This window comes from Salarias fasciatus, assembly GCF_902148845.1.
Source record: "Salarias fasciatus chromosome 7 unlocalized genomic scaffold, fSalaFa1.1 super_scaffold_4, whole genome shotgun sequence".
In the NCBI taxonomy this organism is placed as follows: Eukaryota; Metazoa; Chordata; class Actinopteri; order Blenniiformes; family Blenniidae; genus Salarias; species Salarias fasciatus.
In genome coordinates, this window is record NW_021941229.1 from 11,429,769 (window position 1) to 11,451,508 (window position 21,740).

Genomic DNA, 21,740 nt, shown 5'->3' on the forward strand with positions numbered 1-21,740 from the left:
CAAAACATACATTTGCATTCATTCTTTCTTTGACAATAAAACACAGACGCACAGAGTAGCAGCACGTCATGGCTCAGTAGCTTTTCTCATTACTGAATAATCTAAACCTTTCATTTCTCTGCAGATCCTTTTCTTTTTTTTACCTCAACAAAATAATCTCAAAAGTTTTTTCATATTTTGTTACATATAACATTACAATGTTGGTTGTGAACAGTAAAACATGACTAACACATCAATAATGGCTCCTTCGTCGTATTACAGTTTTCCTTATTTGCTCTTTTGTCCCTTGTACAGCAGCAAGCCAGCAAAACTGATGCTGGAGTGAAATTACAAGAATACGATGCTATGAATCAGTGTACTTATCGCTGTTGAGACTGTGGCTTCCTGGAATATGAAGGCAAGCGTTTTTAATGGATGAGGGCTTTAAAAAGGTAAGAGCCAACACGGTTAATTTCAGAAGGAAGATAACTTGAGGGACTACATGAAATCCCAATGTGAGATAACTAGATTTATCTATCTGTGTGTATTTCAGGAATAATGAAAATAAGAACACTATAGAGTCGCTTTAACAAGCAGCAGCTTATACATATACAGCTGTGTGAGTGATACATGCAAACGACAGCACTACAAATATGACCACATAGACTGTATATATTCTTAAAAATATTGTCTCAATGGAAATCTTTAGGCAAATTCATCAAACAAAGAGTTTAGTGCAGGAACTCTACTATCATATCTTTAACAGGTCATCCATCAGTTCAACAAAAACATAGCTAACCACGCCTAAAATAAGGCTTCTGATTTTAAAAAGTGACATGCTTTGTAAATAAACAAAATTAAAGTGAATATCAAAATTTCAGTTGAACACAAATTAACATTTGGTTCCATAGTATGAGGACAAATGGCTGTCAATAGCCACAGATCAACTTACACTGCTTTTCTCCATGATTTACTTCAAAATACGAGCTAAATATTGGAGCAGACTCCTCATCAAAACGCTCTTTGTTGCTGTAACGATCGCACAGCCACAGCTTTGACAAGTTTGCTAAGTGCTCTCTAACAAAGCTCTTGGATCCTCTGGAACATTTCAAACTGTACATGGAGGACTGGTGGCTGTGGTTAAGAGCCAGAGGGGACAAAAAGGATTAGCACATCTGTCGCGGATAATCCGAAACATGCATGTTGAGGCACGAGCCGAGTATCAAAGCAGGATAAGAGAGAAAATGATTGGTTACCGTCTATGTGATCTTTAAGTTGAGAACCATGTGAGGACAAAGCAAAACAACAGTTTATTCTCGTCACAAATACCGAGTGCAGTGTGCTCTTAGATCTGGATTTGAACAATAGACCCAGACTTCTCAACTTAACATCGTAAGCTCGCAATACAAAACAGAAGACTGACCTCAGAATGACCGAAGGAGCAGGCGTTGTGTAGTGGGATGAGACCGCCGTCGTCTCGAGCGTGCACGTTGGCGCCTGTCTGAAGCAGGTGATCCACCACATCCTTCCGCCCAAAACCTGAGACAGAACACACAAAAAAGTCTGTGTTTACAAAAACTGAAGCCATTAAGTAATCTAATATCATCTTTCAATTAATTTAGAGGTTTGAAATGTTGTTGGTGCTTTTAAACTTCATATCTGGACACTTTTTTTTTTGTTTCTGCTGTCTGTGACTTTCTGCTATTAAAAACAAACATGTCATGCGACACAAAGGGATCTGTTTTGTTCTGGTGGCGGATTAGACAGACCACAGATGTAAAACAGCTGTGCATGTTTTTTTTTTCTTCTTTTATTGTCCACATTGATGAGAATTAAAAACAGCTCAGCATTCTGAGTATCACTGCAGATTAGTATTTTGAGAAATTGTGGATATTTTCTGCTATTTGATTAGATTACGATCTGTTTTTTTCTCTTGCAAATATAATCGCGATGACAGCAGAATGGAGTAACCAAAGTAAGTATTTACATAGAGCCAATGCAAATTTACTGTCTCTGTAAAATCAACATTCACAGCACACAAAAAAAATGATTAAACTGCAATAAATGAGCTGGCCAGTCAGCTGGAGCCCTACAGCCCTGAGATTGTGTTGCCAAAGGATGCATTTCCCTTCATTATTTCAAAGTTGCATCATGCAGCATAGCAACAACCCGGACTCCTGAAGCACAGCAGCTCAAAACTCAGGGGAATGATGGCTAAAAACAAAAACAACTGCTCCACTTCTGAAACACCACAGATTCCAACTACAGATGTGCACGTGATCAAAAAAAAGAAAAACAAAAACAAACTTGTCTGGTTAAAAATTGGGTTAAGAAGTAAAAGTATTGTTATTTAGAAGTTTAGAAAAATCAAAAGTACAACTACACTAACATTATCATCAAATGTTTACAATACTGCATAGCATCAATTATACCTGATGTGAAGGTCAATAATGCTAGAATTGACAATAATAGTTAATGTGGTAGAGAGCCTTCCGACTCTATAGTGGAAACATGAAAATACAATAAAGAAAACGCTGTTGACTTTCTAAAAACAGTCTTTCTGCTAGTATTGATTTACTCTGGGAGCATTTTGCAGTAAACACACATGTCAACAGCTTGCAGGTGAGCATGCTTTCAGTGCCATATTGCAGCTGATGGCCCTCTGTGATCAATAACAACACGGATCCGGCTGTCTGCCTTCAATCCGCGAGCTGCTTTTGTTGTGGTTACCTGCAGCGAAGTGCAGGGGTGTCGATTTGCGTCCTGCCATGTCTTTGGCGTTCACGTTCACCGCATCCACCAGCTTCTTCACCCTCGACACATCCCCGTTACGACAGGCTTCGAACAGCTCCCTGAAGGCACCATTAGCCCCGCCGCCGCTGCTGCTGCCCGGGGTGCCGCTGCCTGAATCGGGCGTGGATCCCGGGCTGGTCTCGCTGCCCTCGGTGGTGGTCGGGGAGCTAGCGCTGCTGCTAGCCCCGCTACCGCTGCCGCTGCTGCCGCTGCTGGTGAGGGCCAGAGCTGGGGAAGTGGAGGTGGGAGAGGCCGGGGTTACCTCGCCGTCAGGAGCGCTCTCCGCCGCGGGTGCGAGCGGGATCGAGGCGGCATCGTCGGCGGGTGCAGCGGGAGAGCCGGGCGGAGTGCCGGGCCGAGAGGAGCCGCGGGGAGGGGAGGATAGCAGGGAGCTCGGCGGCTGCTGCTGCTGCTGAGAGGAGCGACGAGGCGTCGCCATTTTCACAACACTACTGTCCCCACTAGCAACACAAACAGTGGCGACGCTTTCCTGTCGGGAAAAACAAACTTCCGCTCGACTCCAAACAACACTGCACAGTCACAGCACAATATAAATAATGATTAATTGCAATTCAGAGCTTTCTCATCAGATTTATTCTCATTATAGAGGAAGACATTTAAACTACTGGTTTTGTGCGACATTGTAATGAAGTTAATATTTGATATTATTATTATTTAATATATTATAATATTATTAATATTCTAATAACATGACAATATGCACGCAAACCACATGTTTTAAGTAACTACTAAAATACAAAAAAAAATAATAAAAAAAATGTAAAAAAAATAAAATAATTTGCCCTCCCTCAAAAACTTCAGAGTGGCTTGATCCACTTCTTGCCAGCCCTGTGTGAACAGCAGGTCTATAATTTATTTTATTTTATTTTATTTTATTTTATTTTATTTTTTAATAGAAACACAAATGCATGAGGACTATTTTCTTATTTATAAGATATCCATACCAAAACAAAGGTCTTCCAAGTGCTGATTGGCCCTTCTCTAGAGGGAGCCAGAGGGATTTAGGAGGGAGGGGGGCATGAGGGGCAAACAAGTAGGAGCCTGGGGGTACTATCTCCCAACATTTTTTTTTCTTTACATTTCTGAGAAGAAATAATCCATAGGCGCATTTTCAATATTGCCTTATACTGTTCAGTTGTGTGAGATGCTGCAGTGAATCCCAGAATTAAAATCCTCACACTGGACAGGTCACCGGTCTCACAGGGTGAACAGACAGTCAATCACACACTCAAATTCACACCTAGGGGCGATTTTATTGTAAGAAATTATCCTTACATGTATGTTTTTGTACTGTGGGAGGAAATCGGAGTAGCCGGAGAAAATCCAAGCATACATAGGGAGAACATGCAAACCCCACACAGAAAGGCCTGGCTATTAATTCAACCCACATCCTCTCTATCTGAGGCGAGAGCGCAAACCGCTGCACCACCATGCAACCCACTTTAAGTACCACAAACATAAATTTAGATTAAAAAAAAAAATTGCCTGCAGGACAACCATAGATCTACAGGCTATTTTCAAATTAAAGTGTCTAACCAGCACAAGGGGAAGATGTATGTTCTATATTAATTCATGCCCAGAGAACAAATGCTTGGTTGCCAGAAAGTCCCTATCATTGCTTAACCATACAACCTTCCCACAGTATCAAATTATAATGTGAAAAACATTAGGAACACCAACATGGAACCCAAATAACATTGTGTTCTTACATCATACCATTTACTGTTCTTTGTTTCCATAACATACTTCTGCATGTTATTGTAATATCATTACATAATTGTGTGACTTTGTGTCATTTTTGTGTTAGCATGTATTTGTGTTATAATCAGTGTTTAAAAGTTGGTTTTGCTCCATCACTGTGGTATTTTACCACCACAAGACAATAACTCACATCAAACTATGAGTGGATGTTTTGATAAATAGTTGTTCTTAAACCAGAAACAATTAACTGAACTCTTGGAGGAATTCTTTCCATTTGAGGACATATTCAAGCTAAATTAACGGAGTGTTTCTTTATTCTCGTTTGCAGCTTTTAAAGATACTGATTGGCTTTATAACAGATCTGATCTGAATCTGCTGAAATACATGCAGATAAAAAATTTAACAACAATTAAATGTGATATGATTCTAAACATTTTTAAATATTATATGAGTTTGGAAAATGGGAGGCACTTTCGAAAAAGCTTTCAGTGTGAACTTTGACTCAACGTCTAGATCAAATGTCTGAGGCGGGTACATCTCAGAAAGCATAAATCTATGCAGCCAGTCTACTGAGAAATTCTATTTATCACTGACCAAACATACTGGAAGTCAATACCATGTCAATGAGTAACTGAGTTTTCAAATCAGAACTCAATGTGTCTGTCAAGACAAACCGAAACGTCAAGATCAGTTCCTTTCCAACCATCAGAACGAAGCAGCCTTTTTCCCTACAAACGCAACACTGCAACTAATGACTGAGAACGCAATCACACTTCAAAAACAAATACTTTGCACAGAGTTGGGAAAAACTTCCCCTTCATGGGCGGACAGTTTTACTGAAGGAATATTAGAGTAGTTGCAATAATTGGCCACCAGATAGTAGCAGACGTTCTGCAAGACAGCTTTGCAAGCTGTCGGGTGCTGCTCAGTGTGTTGAGCCCTGGTCTGCACATGAAATGCTTGACATCTGAACTGAAGAATAGATAAAGATGAACATGTGTAAGAGCTAATTTTTTGAGTCAAAACTTTTAAATTTTGAGAAAATGTTGATTTTAAAATAAAACAAAACTTTATTATCAGATATAACACAAATGGCCGAACATATGACATTCATCACACTCCATCGGTGGCTTGCTTTTAATTGCGGCAAATTACATCTGCTAACGTAACACTGCAGTCATAACTTGCTGTCACGACTCCAAAGCAATTCCATGACGAATGTAACTCTAAATTTAGATTGCAAAAACATTGTGATAGCACGACTTTGGCATTTGCATATAAAGCCAAGAATGAGCTGATCAAGGGTGTCAAACTCATTAAAGTGCAGGAGTCTTACATAGCTCAGTTTTGATCTCGAAATGACCGTAGCTTTGACAATAACCCATACAAATAACTGATGAGCTTCTGCAATTACTTCTACGAGAGGAATGGCTTCTGCAACAGCTTCTGCAAGAACCTCTGACACTTCTTCCAAAAATTTTTCTCAGATTTTTTGTGCTAAGAACATATGACAGAAAAAATGTTAACATGCAATCAACTCTGTTTTTTCCCAAAAAAAAACCATAGATGGACCAGACTTCTTATTCTGAAATCTTATCTGCTAGTGCTTTCATGAGAATGCAGCTTCACCAGCAATAAGGTTGCTTGCACAAAGTTCAGCATCGGTCCTTTATTTTCAAGTCTCAATGTTGTGTTATAGCTCATGCAGTGGACAAATTAAGCACAGCAGTTGTATCTGTCTTTCAAAATTCTTACACTGTACTTCATTCACAGCCAGACTGAACATTCTCGAGGGCCGGTTTTAGCCGACGGGCCATACGTTTGGCACCCCTGAAGTGCAATGCAATGAAGGAAGCATGAAAACATGATCAGAATTATCAGAGCATGTTAAGAGAAACATCCCCAGGTTTGCCCTAGAGGTAGCTGTGGGGTGGTGATTAGCACTCTTGTGTCTCAGTAAGAACGTCCTTGGTTGAAGTCCTGTCTCAGCCCAAAAACAGTTTGTCTTGGTGTCTTCAAATTGCCTGTGGGTGTGAATGTGTGTGAATGTGTGTCGCGTGTTTCTCTGGTCTGACGACTGGTGCAGGGTGTAACCTGCCTTCACCCATTGTCAGCTAGGAGAGGCTGCAGAACACTGCAATCTTAATTGAGATAAAGACGTAAAAGATGGATGGATGGACAGGAGATTATTAAATTAAAGAGTTAAAAAACTATGCATATGTGAGACTTTTGATGAGTGTGAGCTAACAGAACTACCTAAATAACACCAAAGTGAGAAAATGTGCTGTCACCTATAGGCCATTTGAATGGGCGGGTTACAAATAGTTTTTTAAAAATGTTTTTTTTTTTTTTTTATGTTAAATTTCTTTAAAAAAAAAAAATGATGATTGGAAAATGTAAACAGAGGTTTACACAAAGTCATTTGAGGGACCAGTGATCTGGCAAATTGTGTTTCAATCACAGGACGCAAGATTTCTTTCTGCCACCATCTTTGATTATTCACACATTTGCCCACAAAAGATGTAACTGATCATGCAAACTCCCTCTGACATATTATGGGTTTTTTTTTTTTTGTCTTTTTTTGTGGCTTTACATACACAATGGACCTGGAGGCAGTAATGGTTCTTGTGCTGTTTTGCGTTGTTTAATATTCTGGATTAGCTACCGGATGAGTGATGGTCTGAAAGGTGCTCACACGTGACAGCTGCCACGGCGGTTCAGCTTGTGTGAAAGAAACAGAGCACTGTGGTGTCAGGGCTGACATACCTGTCATTCCTCTTTTAACAGATCTTCACGTTTGAAAGGACACAAGCGTGTTTCAAAACAAAACCTAAACCATTCCCTCGTCTTTTAGAACATTACCTTGAATTTGTAAGGGGAATATCTTTATTTTTCTGTATATTTTTCATTCTCAAGAAGGAATAATCGCATTGATTACCTGATAATGCTTAGGGCACTAACTATTCTACGTGGCTTCAGACTCCAGCGAACAACAAAGCATCAGTATCTGAACTGCCACCAGAGAAATGCAGTTCTCTGTATTGATCCTCACTGAAAATCAAATGTCAGTCAATCACAAAGCTGTTAGTCTGGGGTTAAAATCTGATGGGATATTGGTGATGGGTTATCATGAGAAAATAAGAACACGTTCTCAGGGTGTAATTTCAGCTTTTCTTGTGCTGAGCAGTACCTAAAAAAGTAATTCACTTTCCTGTGGGATCGATACAGCTGATGGCCGTCTGACAGTCACACTCTCGCTTCAGTCTGCTTTCATCAGAGCTGCTCATGTTCGAGGGTTTAAGAGCATCATTAATGAGCGCCAAGACAAGCTCCCCTCTGAGGACACTTTATTAGCAGTTATGAATAATCTATTTTCTTTGGAAAAATCAGCTCAACTTGAGGAGGAATCCTGCAGAGATCAGGACGAATATAAAACTAGAAAAGGAAATGAAGAAAAACGCTGTAAGAAAACACAGATCTGCAGATAGAAAGTATGCACAAAGGTCGCAGAGAAAGACGAAGACACTGAAGCAGAAAGGTATTTGGGCTGTGCTCAGTAGGTTCCTGTAGGACTACATTCAATTCAAGAGGTTTATTCGTCACTCACAAGTTTTACAAGTAAGACATGTTGTGAAGTGAACGACATTCTTACCATGAAGGTGCAACGGCGCAAAACCCTGAACAATATCTGTCATGTTTCACAAACACACAAATCTTGAAAAGCAATTCAAATGTGAAATTTGTCATCAAGTTCTGAAAACTGGTTTTGTCTGCTAACTACAGGCACTCCTGATGACCCTGCAGACAACTGACGCTATCACAGGTTGCAAAATGTTTAGAGCTATCCACAAACCTTCAAGATGAATTTGCCTTTTGAAGGAAACACTTCCACAGAAACACTCACACTTATATATAACTGCCATTTTAAAAAAAGTATATGTTGCGAGGGCAAAGCTGACACCATAAAAATAAGTTTAGGTCTGCTTCGGTAAACATTTTCAGTGCTCTTTTCACCTCAGGCAGGGGTGGAAAAGGAAGTGCTAAACAAATAAACAAGATGTTTTGAACCTTCAAATGCAACTTTAAAATCTAATACTTTTAAAACTGGGATTAAAGTAAACATGTTTTGTTAAAATGGCCTCAATTAAATTTTAAACTATAGTTACATTGCTTGAATTAGACTAAATTTGTCTACAAGTCAAATCACTATTTTTTTTCTTAAAAAACATGTAGTTTTAGTTCCAAATAGTATTTCCGATAAGAAGCATAAATGTATAAAATATCTAATCTCCAAGTTGTTGCTGAGCTGCAAATGTATTCACTAGAAACTTATGAGTTTTAAAGCCGATAATGTTGAGAATTTTACTTAAGTGTAAACTAAATTACATTTTAAAGGAGTACACAAAACATATGTATCTGTGGTTTATTACCTCCATCCCTGTCCATAGGAAAACTTAACATTTTTAGTGCACACAGGTTTTCTTCTTTGATGTATTATTTTGTGGACCTCTTGTAAAGAAATAAGTCAGTCCTCAGTTTTTTTCCTCTTCACAGATTGTTTCTTCCTGTCACAGTCAACCCTGCAATTATTTGTTGGGCAACAAAAAGCTGCAAACAGAAATAACCTTTGGTGTTGCCATCAATCAAAGTGGGTGAAGCTCCATTAAATTTAATTGTAATGAAAATTTCCTCTGCATTTATCAGAGTGACCTCTAAAACCTGATGCCTTCAGAGTGTTTTGGTTCTTTTGTAAGAAACAGCTAAAGAGAGTTGAGACTTAAAAAAAATCTTTTTGCACTCAGTTTAGTTCAATATATTATACCTGCATGACAATGAGGCTCATCGAAACTCTGCCCGATTGTCGAGCAGCGTTTGAGGATGAAAAGGCGCCACACCTGTCCTCTGTGCAGAGCCGCCAGGTGAGCCAAAGCCCCGCCCCCTTCCCAGGTTTCAGCCAGACTTGTTTTATAAGAAGATCCACTCCTGCAGCTGTCACAGCACATCCACTTCTGGGACTGTAAACACACTCACACACACCAACAGCATCAACAACACAGCATGCCACTCGGGCGGCGCACGACGCGGGAATGGATCCGCACCTCCATGCGCACCCCGGGCATCCTGATCTTCGGGATGGTCCTGGCTCCGTGCGGCTGGATCCTGGACCTGACCGCCACCGTGGCCCCGAACTGGAGGACCCTCCACAACATCCCCCAGAGACCCGAAAACGAGATCATCCAGCAGGGCATCTTTGACATCTGCACGACCACCGACACCTCCACGTCGCAGACGTGCCAGCAGGAAGACCCCGAGTACTTCCAGGAGGAGATCATCCCGGTGTCGCAGGGGCTGATGGTCGCCTCCCTGGTCGTGACCCTCATCGGGATAGCGGTGGCCATCCCCGGGGTCCGCTGCTGGAAGGACCGACCCAACTGGACCGTGGCCGGCCTCGGGGGTCTGTTGATCTTCCTCTCGGGGGTCATGACCATCATCCCCATCTCCTGGTACACCCACATCCTCACCAACGTGACCACCGTGACCACGGGCGCGGAGATCCGCGTGGGCTACTGCATCGTCCTGGGCTACATCGGCGGGATCTTCGAGGTCCTGGGGGGCTTCGTGATGTTCATCGGGATCTGCCGCTGCTGCGGGGGTAAGAACCGGGGCGAGAAACCCGTGGAGGAGGTGACGAACCGCAACGGCCGCCAGAATCGTCCTCAGTCCAGAACGGTGGACGTGCCGACCCTGAGCCGGGCCCGGAGCGCCGCCAGCAGCGTCCCGTACGGCCGCGAGTCCCTGGACGATGATGTGTCCTTCCCCCGGGCCAAGAGCCCCGGAGCCCCCTCCAACAACAGCTTCAACGGGAGACCCTACGATGCAGATCTATGAGAAGCAGCAATGCTTTTTATTTAAAATATATATATAATAAAAAAAAAAAAAATGCATAAAGGGACCGAAGGTGGCACGTATTGTAGTAAAAACATAGAAAGACTTCAAAGTACCTTCAAAGTCCCCATCCACTCCATGATGGGTGATATAGAGGAATTTTGTGGCTGTAACAGAATATGAGATCAAATGAAATTCTATCAGTTTATTGTAAAGACGCGAAGTGAAGCAGAATCACTCTAAATGCCTCTTTGAGTATTACAGGATTGCATTTGGACAGTCACAGCGACCTGAAGCTGTGTTACATGGCTGCAGATGCTTGGTTCTGATGAACAACATTAATGGATCAGTTATTCACTTTAAGCAGTACAATTACAGTAAGGTAGAAATGAATGTTGCAGTGTGGAACAATGGAAGGAGCTGGCTTTATTACTGCAATGCTGAATCATGGAGAATTAAACCTCTGCTATTTATTAAGCCGAAGGAAAGTGATGTGAAGGTGGTTGTATTGTCCAATCTTTAAATGATGCTTGACTCAAGTTGTAAATATTCCTCATCCTTGAATAAGCCTACATGTGTGCGAACTGGCTGCCCCCCTTAACTTTGTTTATTTTTTCTATTTTTATGTAAATACTGTCTGATGCACGTTGTAAACATGGCCAGTCTTGATAAGAAGCGATCAACATTGTACTCACTGCTGTGAGATATGGAAAAGTGCTGTTTATTAAATGTTCAGTTTCCTAATGCAAACAAAAACATGAGCCTGAATTGCTGTTCTTAATTTTTACCTTCTCTGTTTTTGTATTTAAGCAAATGAAATGCCATCAGACTGGCCTGCAGGAGGCTGTGTGCAATAAAACCCTCTGAGGCCAGACAGGAAATTTCTTTGGTTCTGGTGGTAATTCAAGCAAGATTAGATGTTTGTAATAATTCATCAAAAAGGAAAGCATAAAAACAAGTGGAGACTTCAGTGGCAGAATAACTAATACAATATGAATACAGCATCATGAATCCAGGGTTAAAGTGGTAACTTTAAACTGTGATGGTCTTCTGCACTGCCACAGTCAGACAGCTCCAAAACAAAAGTCATTATAGACTCCATTCAAACACACAGGCCTGGCTAGTTTTAACAACGCTTTCAGGGTTTTCACACACTCGGCTGGCTGTCCTCACCTCGTAAGTATACAGACAATGCAGCTGAACCGGTCTGAGAGGCGGCTTTCTTTCTGCATCTTGTCCAGCAACATTGTCACTCCTGCTCAAACGGGCTAAACATCCCAGACAAGGTGTCACTGTTAACAACATTTGAGTCTCTGCAGTTCCTAGCAGGTGTATTGCAGATGAATTGGTCCCTAAAATAAAGATAAAAACATATATATATATATAAATGTAGTGGATAGTCACAGCAACATTCAGCCAATATATTCAGCAAGAGAACTTAAAATACCTTACAATAAGGTCATGTGGTGCTTGGAGCTGATCCAGCTAACTTTGGGTGAATGCAGCGCTTCTAGAATGTTTGACTTCTATAATCACTCCACCTATCTAAGAACTAAAAATACACTGAGCAAAAATATTTGAAATATTAAGGGTGCGGTAATACACAGAATGCATTTTATTTGAGCAGAAGAACAAACAACTTCTTCATTCATAGCATTGTAGTTTCAGCTTCACGCTCCAAAGAGAACTGTCATGTCTCTGAAATGACTCAACAGAATATCAGGTTCCTGTGTTCACTACTAGGCCAAAAAACAGCTTGTCATAAAAATAAAGGCAAAAAAACAACTCTTTTTTTTTTTTTATTTGGTGGTTTCACTGCAAAGTGAAACGGCCAAAAATAGCATATCTCAAGTATTTTCACAACTTGTCAACTATTTCTAAGAATAAATAACCCATCTGTCTGCTGTCCTTGTAACTTTGGCAACAATGATTGGACTGCAATTTGAAATTGTACTTATTTAATTAAACTCTTAAATTTACTCAATTAGTCTTAGCTAGTTATCAACTATATTTTGTTTTTGAACACCTTATTTGTTTGAAAGATTTTTTGAAAAGGAAAAAAAATGTTAATATTCTGTCAGTATACTGTCAGATAAAACAGTGAAGGCACAAATATAACCTCATCTAACACCAGTTAAACTTGTGACCTTATCACAGTAAGCCATAATCAAGCACTTCCCATGACAGGAGTGTCAAACATAAGGTCAGCTGACCAAAACCTGGTCTGCTTGAAGACAACTGGAAAACAAAAAAAAGAAAAAGGAGGCATTAACTGCACTTTAAGGAAACTGTTATTCGTCCTCCGAGGTGAACATACAACACTGACACCCAGATGGCAGTAAAACTATCTTCCTGGTTAGTGAAACAGTATTTGTGATATTTATGTTGGGGGGATTTAGGGAAAGCGTAATGAATATTTGTGGTGCCAACAAAGGGAGAGTATTTCACCAAAATACAGTGAGCTTAGAATAAATAACTGGACAATGAGATTTCAGACGGCACTAATTTTTCTCAAGAAATTTCAGGGGTTTTTTTCAGGAGTATGTTTGAGTCTTTCTAAATGGGAACTTTTCCAGAATATCTTGTTTACTTTACAACACTAAGAAAAACAACAATTCTGGGTTTTATGTAACAACGAACTAAACAGAGTTTGAAACCGCTGCTAAATTTAATCCTGTGGTGGGAAGATGCTTTCACTGCAAAGGTCCTTTGAAAGTTGCTTTCAGCATCTGGTTTTTCTGTAATGTTTTCGCAAATTGGAGAGGATTTTAAGTTGAAAACTACAGTAAAAAGCTAGTTTGTGTCCAATTTTGTATATTTTAACTGTATTTTGTAGACGAGACGTGATGATGTGAGGCATCTTTATTGATTATTGTGTTATTATTATGCATGTAATCAGTGGAGTTCATCTTCAATCATTTACCAAACATAAGTACAACACGGAAGTTTCCTTAGGTATTATTTCACTTAGCCTTTCCTGTAAAGCAAGCGTTCAAACCGCTGCTGGCCGGATCAGATACATTCCTTCTGGGATGACGAAGTCGCTCATGATGAGCCTTTACTTCCAGTTTAGCAAACAGCTGATACCATCACGTCACCGGAGAGGTTCAACAGGGAGCACATTCAAACACAGCGTGACGGCCTCTGTTCTGAGAGCCAATAAACAGGAACTCCCTGCAGCTGCAACTGAACACTCAAAACAAGAACTACACTTGTGTCGTTTCATGTAAAATTCAAGAGGGGAACATATCTTCCAGCAACAACCTGACAAGTCACACCCAAAGTGTTAAGGACCCAACGTAACAACTTTTCTCACAAACATATTTTATCTTGGGGGGTCTGTGATGTATAAATCATTGACACAGAGGAGATTTAGTTCATATTTAGAAGGCAGATACATTGATTACAGAGAAAGAAAACAAAACAGTACAAATGTTAGAGTTCAAAAAATCGGACGTATTGTAGTAAATCATGGTAATAAACAAATCAAACATCATATATAAAGAAAATGCAAGTCAAAGGTCAATGGTTCCAGTTTGTCTTGCCTTCTAAATTGTGTAGTCTGGGACATTTTCGTCACTGCAGGAATTTGAAAATGCCGAAAGCACGTTTTAGTTTCGACTGGGTGACACAGATCTCTTAAAGCATGCAACTGAAAGTCATGGTTTTAATAGACTTGTAGGGCAAATTCCAATTCATTTAAAAGAAATGTGTTAAACACCCTGCAAGAGAGGTGTGTTTGGGAGAAGAGTTCGCAAATATTTGAAAAAAGACAATTTTGCATTTTGCAAATAACAAAAACTATACTTCTCTATTTGTCCACTAGGAGTCACACATTTTCAGCCAGAGTACAGAGAAGAACTGAAGGCAACAATACTTGAGAAATCAATGGTGCAGCAGCAGTAGTGAGAATTTACTGCCTTTTTGCCAATGAAATGACTCCATACGTTGACAACTACTTTGTGAAAACATGCATGCTTAATGTTGCAGGAACTGTTCAGTCTCAGACATTCTTATCCAATAAATCTGAAAAGAATCACAGTGGGAAAGACGATTTCTGATTGCACTTTCTTATAAAGTAATTTCAGATTGTTCAAAACAAATGTAGTAAGTACATAAAATGTGAATATTTTCCTACTATTCTCATATTTGCACAAAAATCAGACAAAACGTGGCAGTTCTTAAAGATTATCATGCAAACCTTTTACTGATTCAGGTAGATAACTGGACTATATGCAGCCCAGCCAATATTTGATCAAACGTTTGTCAGACATAAAAGCACATGCGAACATCATACATTTATAAAACTGCTACATCTGTTTAACTGGACATAATTGTAGAAAGCAGCTTTGACACAATAGAAACAAAATCATAATATCTGTTTTGATAATGCGACGACCAGCAGTCTGAATAAAAGGCATGAGAGAACAGGGTGGTTCAGTCAGAAGCGCATAAGAAAACTAAAAATAAAGCCCCTAAAAACACTTAACGCCGTCTGTGTTACATAAAGTGACTTGATTAGTCAATCAGGGAAGGTGAGCACTGCGTAACTTTGAAGTTCAAAATCAGCCTCCAAACTTAAGAGTCTGGGAGTGCAGAGCTAAAAGCATTACCGTGTCTGGTTTTGTATAAGCTCGTGTTGAAATTGGCTTCCACGACTCTCAGGGGTTGTAATAACAAACTGAAAAGCCCTGCTGTTTTGAAACAGACAGAAATAACAGATAAGCAATGCCAGCGGTGTCCAGGTGCTTTTCTGCAGGGGGAGTGAGGACAAAATGTAAAACACAGACGATGGAGGCAGGTAAACACACAAGTATTATTGCAATAAATGTGCAAACACTTTTGAATCTATTCAATGAGTTAAAAAAAATTCTGGTTAGTGTGAGCCTTATTGATTTACAAAAAGAGGACGGAAGTTATGAGAGTGCATGTTTTGGTTTCAGGAACTGTGGAAGCCATCCTTCAGTATTGAGGCCAACATCGAAGTGTGCAGGTATGAAAAAGGTGCAGCTCCCTCATAGGGAGTAACTAATGGGTGAACTTTAGCACGATTGTGAAAACTGCAGCTGGAGTGAGAAAACACAATCCGCCCATCCATGGAAACAAAAGTTTGCATGCAGGTAATGTGATTCAGGAAGCAGACCTGGACACATGTACAGACAAATCCTGACATCCCAGCTATGAATTCAACATAGACAATGCAATCATTCCATTAAGGCACTGAAAACTGATGTAAAGGAGAGGGACAAGCTCAGTCAAAAAACACCACGAAGCAGGTGATGGAGACTTTTGCACAAATGCACATAAAGTTTTTAAATTATATACGTGTATGAAGTCAACATGTGGTTGATTTATCTGCTGTTTTCTTCAGGTAAAACTAACATCTGTGAATATCTAAGACGCTCATCTGCTACCTGGGATCGCTGAAGAGATATGAAGGCAATGTTTTTAGGAAACAGGTTTTTTTTTTTTTTAAATCAGAGTTTTGTAGTATCGCACGGATCTAATCAAACCAGTTGCCCAAGTTACTTCAGTTTGTCAGGTCAGTAATCGAGTTAGGCACCGCCAGTAAGATCAGACACAAAAAGTCAGTCAGCAAGACAGAAATGTTGATCTCTTCCAGCATTTTGCAAGAGTCATGGCTGTGAGCTCCGCAGAGGGACGCAGCTGGAAGCTAAATAGTGTCGCTGTCTGTCCACACAGTTCACCTGGAAAACAGAGTGGGGTGGGGGAGAAATGAATGATTCATATATCTCTGCAGAAGAAGTGTTTGAGAACATTCCATATCAAATATTAAACATCCAGCCTCAAACTTCACAGGTATGATACATTGATACATGGAAAGTTGATCAATTACAGGAATAGTTTACAGAGATATAGGAGATCCTTGGTGGTGTTAAGTGAATGATGTGCTTGGGTGGGTATGCACTGCCATGCAGGTGTGTATTGATGCAATAAATGGATGAACAGAACCAACGGCAGCAACAGTCAAGTGCAATGGCGGGGACCATGCAAACTTTAGTATTTGTGTTGCACAGGTGACTGCTTTTAAATATTTACACAGTTTTCCAGCAGTGCATTACTATAGCTTTACAGCCATTATCCACACAATCTATTCAATACTGACAAAAAAATAATACTTATGGTAAAACAAAAAGTCTCTTTAAAGGTACCATGTCGCATTTTGATTGTTAGATGATTCACCTTTGACTATAGTAGCAGAACTTCAATTTCAATTGGTAATTTATCTCACAATATTCAGTAAAATTGGTTTCACAGGCAATTCTGAAATGGATTGTGGGATTACTTCTGTCACTTGCTTACCTTATATATCAGCTATATTTATCCACATTATACAGCAATGTTGTAGCCCTGTTTGGTTGCCACACGTCTCCTGTACAAAACAACAAAAAAAGCAACATCTGTGGTGAATTACTCTATTAGTACTGATGAGGTTGTGCAAACCAGATGGTCTGAGCAATGCATATATTGTCCATGGTTCACTTCAGAAAAACATTCTAAAGTAAAAAGAAAAAAAAGCCACCAAAACCCAATAACTCTCCATTTGTAACATGCTGCATTTCTCTTTTTGTCTCTCCGGGGAGAACAATTTACCTGATATAGTCAAAATTAGTGGGCCAAACCTGCAAAAGGCACTTCAGCAGAATGGATTTTAACTCCTTAATGAAGTATCCACCTCATTGCAGTGCTAAGAAATACTCAGATCACTTGAAGGGAAACCAATTTACTAAAAGGCAGATTGTGAACTAAACATTATTTTTCACTCCCCCTACTTCAGTACTGTTCAGTCCCACATTACACTAACGAGTGGAAATTAGTGGAAACGAGACTGGTCACTTACTTTGGTTGGCCCTGACTGGCAAGCATAAAGGAAATGAGAAAGTTTGAATTAAATTAAACTTTCGAACACTAAAAGAATCATTTTTTGTATTTTTTTGTTTAATGCATTGCATTAGTGCATGTGGGCAAACCTCTACAAGGCTGGACTGTCGTGAAGCTAACAATTGTTATCCAATGAAAGAGTTGGTTCATGGTGGACATTTAATTTACTGATTTTATGTTTATTTAATTAAAAATAGGCCACTGTGTTCAAGAATTGCAAATTGTATCACAATTCTTTCCAATTAAAACTTGACTGATGCAGGAAAATTAATAGTCCCAGTTTTTCCCAACTCACCCCTGCTCTTCCTCAGGGCTACTCTGATTATGGTACCGGCAAGCAATCAGTGTCACAACTCAGCAACATCTTGAAGAAGCCGTGACAGAACCTGGTCGTATCTCCGTACCTTTGCTCCTTCTTCTGTCTCTGTCTCAACTTTGCAACGATGAAAGCCAGGATCAGCAGCCCCACGATCACGACGATCACACTCAGGGTCAGAGGTGCGCTCAGGGCCCCGTTGACCGTGTCCTCGCAGAACTGGCCCGCGTATCCCAGGTTGCAGTTGCACACCAGGTCGACGCTGTCGTCCGGGGGGGGCGCACAGGTCCCATGGCTGTTGCATTGATACACTCCACAGGTAGGCGACCTGTAGTCGAAGCCTTTCGGTAGGAGAACGGGGGAAGGTGTGCTCATGATGGGCGAGGGAATACTGGGAAGGGAGAGCACACAGTGAGGGAAGGAATGAGCAGAAGGAGAGCAGGAGAGGGCAGAGACAGACGAGTGGGAAGGACACACCCTGAAACACAACAGAGAGACGGCACAAAGCGCTGAAAAGGATGTCCTGAGGCTGGAGCTTCAAGTCAGCCCTCTCTTAAGTCAAACAGCACTCCTTTAACTATAAACTGGATTTCTGCTTCCAAACAGCGTATCTTCTACGAAACGTTACATCATCAGTTGTAGCTGAGGACAACTGGACTGAGACCTTCCTGTGAAATGTCTCCAGTAACTGAGACTCGGCTCAGGGTCTCACACCCAAACTCAGGTTTCCACATGATCCCTTCAGTCAGGCTTGTTAATCCAGCCGGAGTGGATATTAACTGAAGGGAGGCGTCTTGACATTAAAGGTAATTGAGATCTTTCGCCCACGGGCCAGCTTTTTGTTGGAGCAGTATTGTTAATCATTTTTATTGACTGTCCTTCATATCTTTCCAAATAAATTTTGGTTTATTCCATCTATCGTGTTGTGCAGTGCATGAAATTGCTGCTGTAATGTCTCAGAGCAATGTCCCAAACGAAAAGAGTGTTTCGACCTAAAATCGTCTCATTCAAAAAATTGACCTCATATCTCACTGAGCTGGAGATACAAAAATGTGAGAAAATATGAAAAATACCCAGAGTGTGCACTCAGGAGTGTTTTGTGTCTTCAGTGTAGCAGTTACAAGAATCAACAAATTTGTCACATGCAATTAGGACTATTTGTCATATTTGTTTACTCAGTGTTGTCTTGCAAAGTACAACCAAATGTGGTGCAACTGATGTGAGAAAATCAGGAATTCTTAACCAATAAAAGAAAAGCAGGTGCTGCTGGACAAAGACCAAGATTGTATTTGTCAAAGCTCTGTAATAATCTTTCCTAAAACCTAAAAATTAAAACCTCAAATAAGTTATTTTCCATACAACAACAAACAAACTAAGTTACAGAGTGCTACTGGCTCACATACTAAGGTGCTTATCAGACAACGTATGCCCATCCTCAACGGTATTTCACTTTTACATTATCATATACAAATGAGCTCAGCAGCCTGACACCAGGAAGCTCTCCACATTTGCCTGTTTTGCATTTTTTTCTCCATATTTTAGACATGTTTTCACCAAAGAGATAAGATTAACACCATTTCTGACAGCTCAAACTTTTTCCCCATCACAACGACCACGAGATATGTGAAAAATTGATGAGTTACTGGCTCCACCCATGTCTGGGATAACACCATCAGCTCATAAATTCCATTACAGATCACCTTGTCTTGTGATATTGGAAAGAAAACATCCCAGGTAGGCATGTCAGCTTTTAAATGAAAGCAGGAACACATCATTGATCATTTTGAGCGCTTCGAGACAAATTAAAACACTTATTTGATGGTCGGTTAATACCCACAATACCCACAACTGTGTGGAAAAGTCCATGTAGATTAGTTGAAAGACCAACTACAAGAACTGAACTGGTATCCCAGATGTGGTTATCAGAGCGTCTTGGTTTCCCACCAATATAAGAAGATAGTGTTCCAAACTGGCTTCAGGCAGCCAAACGCTGAAACAGCACCGCAACATATCGGAAGACAAACACACCAACAAAACCACATGTACTCACAGAAGCAAAGAATGATGCAGCTGCTGTGTCCTAAAACATAAGATGAACTCTTGAAATGATTCCTCACAGGCTGTCCGGAGTGTCCGGGTGTGTGTGTGTTTTCTCGAGGTCCTGAACCTAAAGTTCCTCTTTCAGTGAGGGAAGCTGCAAACAAAAGAAAGGTGGGAAGAGGAAGAAAGCCGAGACCTGTGAATACCTGCCTAGCCTTTTTTCTCTCGAAACACACTCATAATATCCCCTCCTCCCACCTCTGCTCTATCTCCTGTTGTCATGCCCTCAAAACTAGGTGAAGCAACTTTACGTTTCATCAGACTGTAAACTAAGTGGGAGCTTAATTCCCATTGACTCACTCTGGCTCATAAAACCCAGCGCTCTCACATCCCTAAGGGAAAAAATACATTGTTTTGAACAGCATCCTATAAAGTGACCGAGTGTATTGCAAATATGGAATAGAGATTAATAAAATGTAGTGGTACATGTCCCTTAATAAATGGTCCATACTGGACTGTTTAAGGTGCTGTTAAGGCACAACTACACAGATGTGTTTACCAGAATGGAGGGGGATGGAAGGAGGAGGAGGAAGCATGTTAAAACATCACCCTGCTGGCAAGCCCCGACAACTCGGACATGTCTGCTTGAAGCCATTTATACAGCTGTTGACAGAGACCTGGTGAGGGAGCCAGGAAAAAAAGAAACACAGTTGCATGCAAACTTTTCACAGCTGACGATGGAGGTGTAAAAAAAAAATACGACTTCTAATGTGTTATATTGGGGTTTATTACCAATGTCATCATTGACACATCACCAATTAGTCAACACAAATCACAGGCATTACCTTGTGGTTATTGCAAAACGTCACATGCTGTGTTGTGAATATGATCCAAGAAACAGATTCAAGTGTTTCAAAATCATCTGAGAATACTTCAAACATCTGCACCTGTTATTCTTCATTAGATCACAATATAACTTCCAAATTCTTTGATTATTAACATTTTTAATTCTTTTTGATGACAAGAAAATAGACAAATCAAAATATCTGAGAAAGGAAAAAAAAAGCTGAAGGCCTGTATGGAACAAGGTCAAGGAAGAGCAGAATGAGGAAGGTTTGGAAAAATGTAAGGATGAGGTAACCGTGACTCACACTGTGGATGTCGTCTGGTTTATTACGACAGGGTGGGGGTGGGAATAGACAGGCGACAGTCTGGTATAGAGCGTAAGAATTCCCATCAATCAATCTTTCTATTCCACTTCATCCTGGCTTGCCGGGAGCCAATCCCAGGTGAGAGCAGGATGCAGCCTGGAGCAGTCACCAGACGGTAACTTCCCATTTCGTCTACTCCCATTTGGTCTAATCCGTTTCTGACATATATTCCCATTTTGTCTGTGTATGTTTCCCACGTTTCACTACTTTTCCACAGGATTTGCTGTAATACTATATTTTGACCTATTCTTACCCTTTTAAATACTAAACTTCAGCACAAAACAATTTTTTAAAATTCTTTAATTTTTTGATTTGGGCGGTGACAACTAAGAGTTGACCCATGGACAGTTTCCTCCACCTTAGGCCTGGATCTCTGCAGTTCATCCAGGGTCATCCTGGATCTCTGGGCTTGTTCTCTGATCAGTGCAGTCCTCGTCCGACCAGACCATCACAGACAAACAACCAACCACACACTCACCTAGGGGTGGTTTTGGATCACCTTAACCTCACATGTATTTGGATTGTGTGTGAGGAGGTGGGAGGAAACACACACAAACACACAGACACACGCGGAGAACATGCCAACTCCACACAGAAAGGCCTCTAAACCTGGAGTCCAACTTTATTATGAAAATATTTGAACACAATTGCTCTAAAAAGAAGGCAGAGATTGCTGATTAAAGTTTAACTCATACTATGACAGAAAAAAAAAAACTATAAAATAAGCTATGGGGCAAAACCATACATCTTACAAGACAACTGCAAGAGATACATAAAGTTACTGTGAATTTATAAGCCAATAAATATTGAACAAGGGCAAGGCTTTGGTGTGTCTTTGAATTGCAAATACCAATAAGAGGAGTTGAAATCCAGTATTCAATCAAGGATTA

At 40.4% G+C, this 21,740-nt stretch overlaps 2 protein-coding genes and 1 long non-coding RNA gene across 3 annotated transcripts in view; 1 reads left to right on the plus strand and 2 right to left on the minus strand.

Annotated features, from left to right (window-relative positions):
- Positions 1 to 3,235, minus strand: part of LOC115382682 (poly [ADP-ribose] polymerase tankyrase-1) — an 88,694-nt gene extending 85,459 nt beyond the window's left edge. Inside the window, exons 1-2 of the mRNA XM_030084512.1 lie at positions 2,710 to 3,235; positions 1,403 to 1,518 (exon numbers count right to left, since the gene is read on the minus strand). Coding sequence (XP_029940372.1) covers positions 1,403 to 1,518; positions 2,710 to 3,211 — 618 coding nt within the window. The 5' untranslated portion in view covers positions 3,212 to 3,235. The remainder of the gene's footprint in view (positions 1 to 1,402; positions 1,519 to 2,709) is intronic.
- A 6,252-nt stretch (positions 3,236 to 9,487) lies between these two features.
- LOC115382683 (claudin-23-like) lies at positions 9,488 to 10,503 on the plus strand. Its single transcript, XM_030084515.1, has one exon. It carries the CDS (start codon positions 9,553 to 9,555, stop codon positions 10,381 to 10,383), a length of 831 nt encoding a protein of 276 aa, XP_029940375.1. The 5' UTR covers positions 9,488 to 9,552; the 3' UTR covers positions 10,384 to 10,503.
- A 3,645-nt stretch (positions 10,504 to 14,148) lies between these two features.
- Positions 14,149 to 19,841, minus strand: LOC115382685 (uncharacterized). The gene is made up of 4 exons (XR_003930589.1): positions 19,650 to 19,841; positions 17,688 to 17,990; positions 16,705 to 16,774; positions 14,149 to 16,088 (listed from the first exon to the last, which is right to left on the minus strand). It is a non-coding gene; the product is annotated as an uncharacterized LOC115382685 (long non-coding RNA).
- Between the last annotated feature and the right edge of the window lie 1,899 nt (positions 19,842 to 21,740).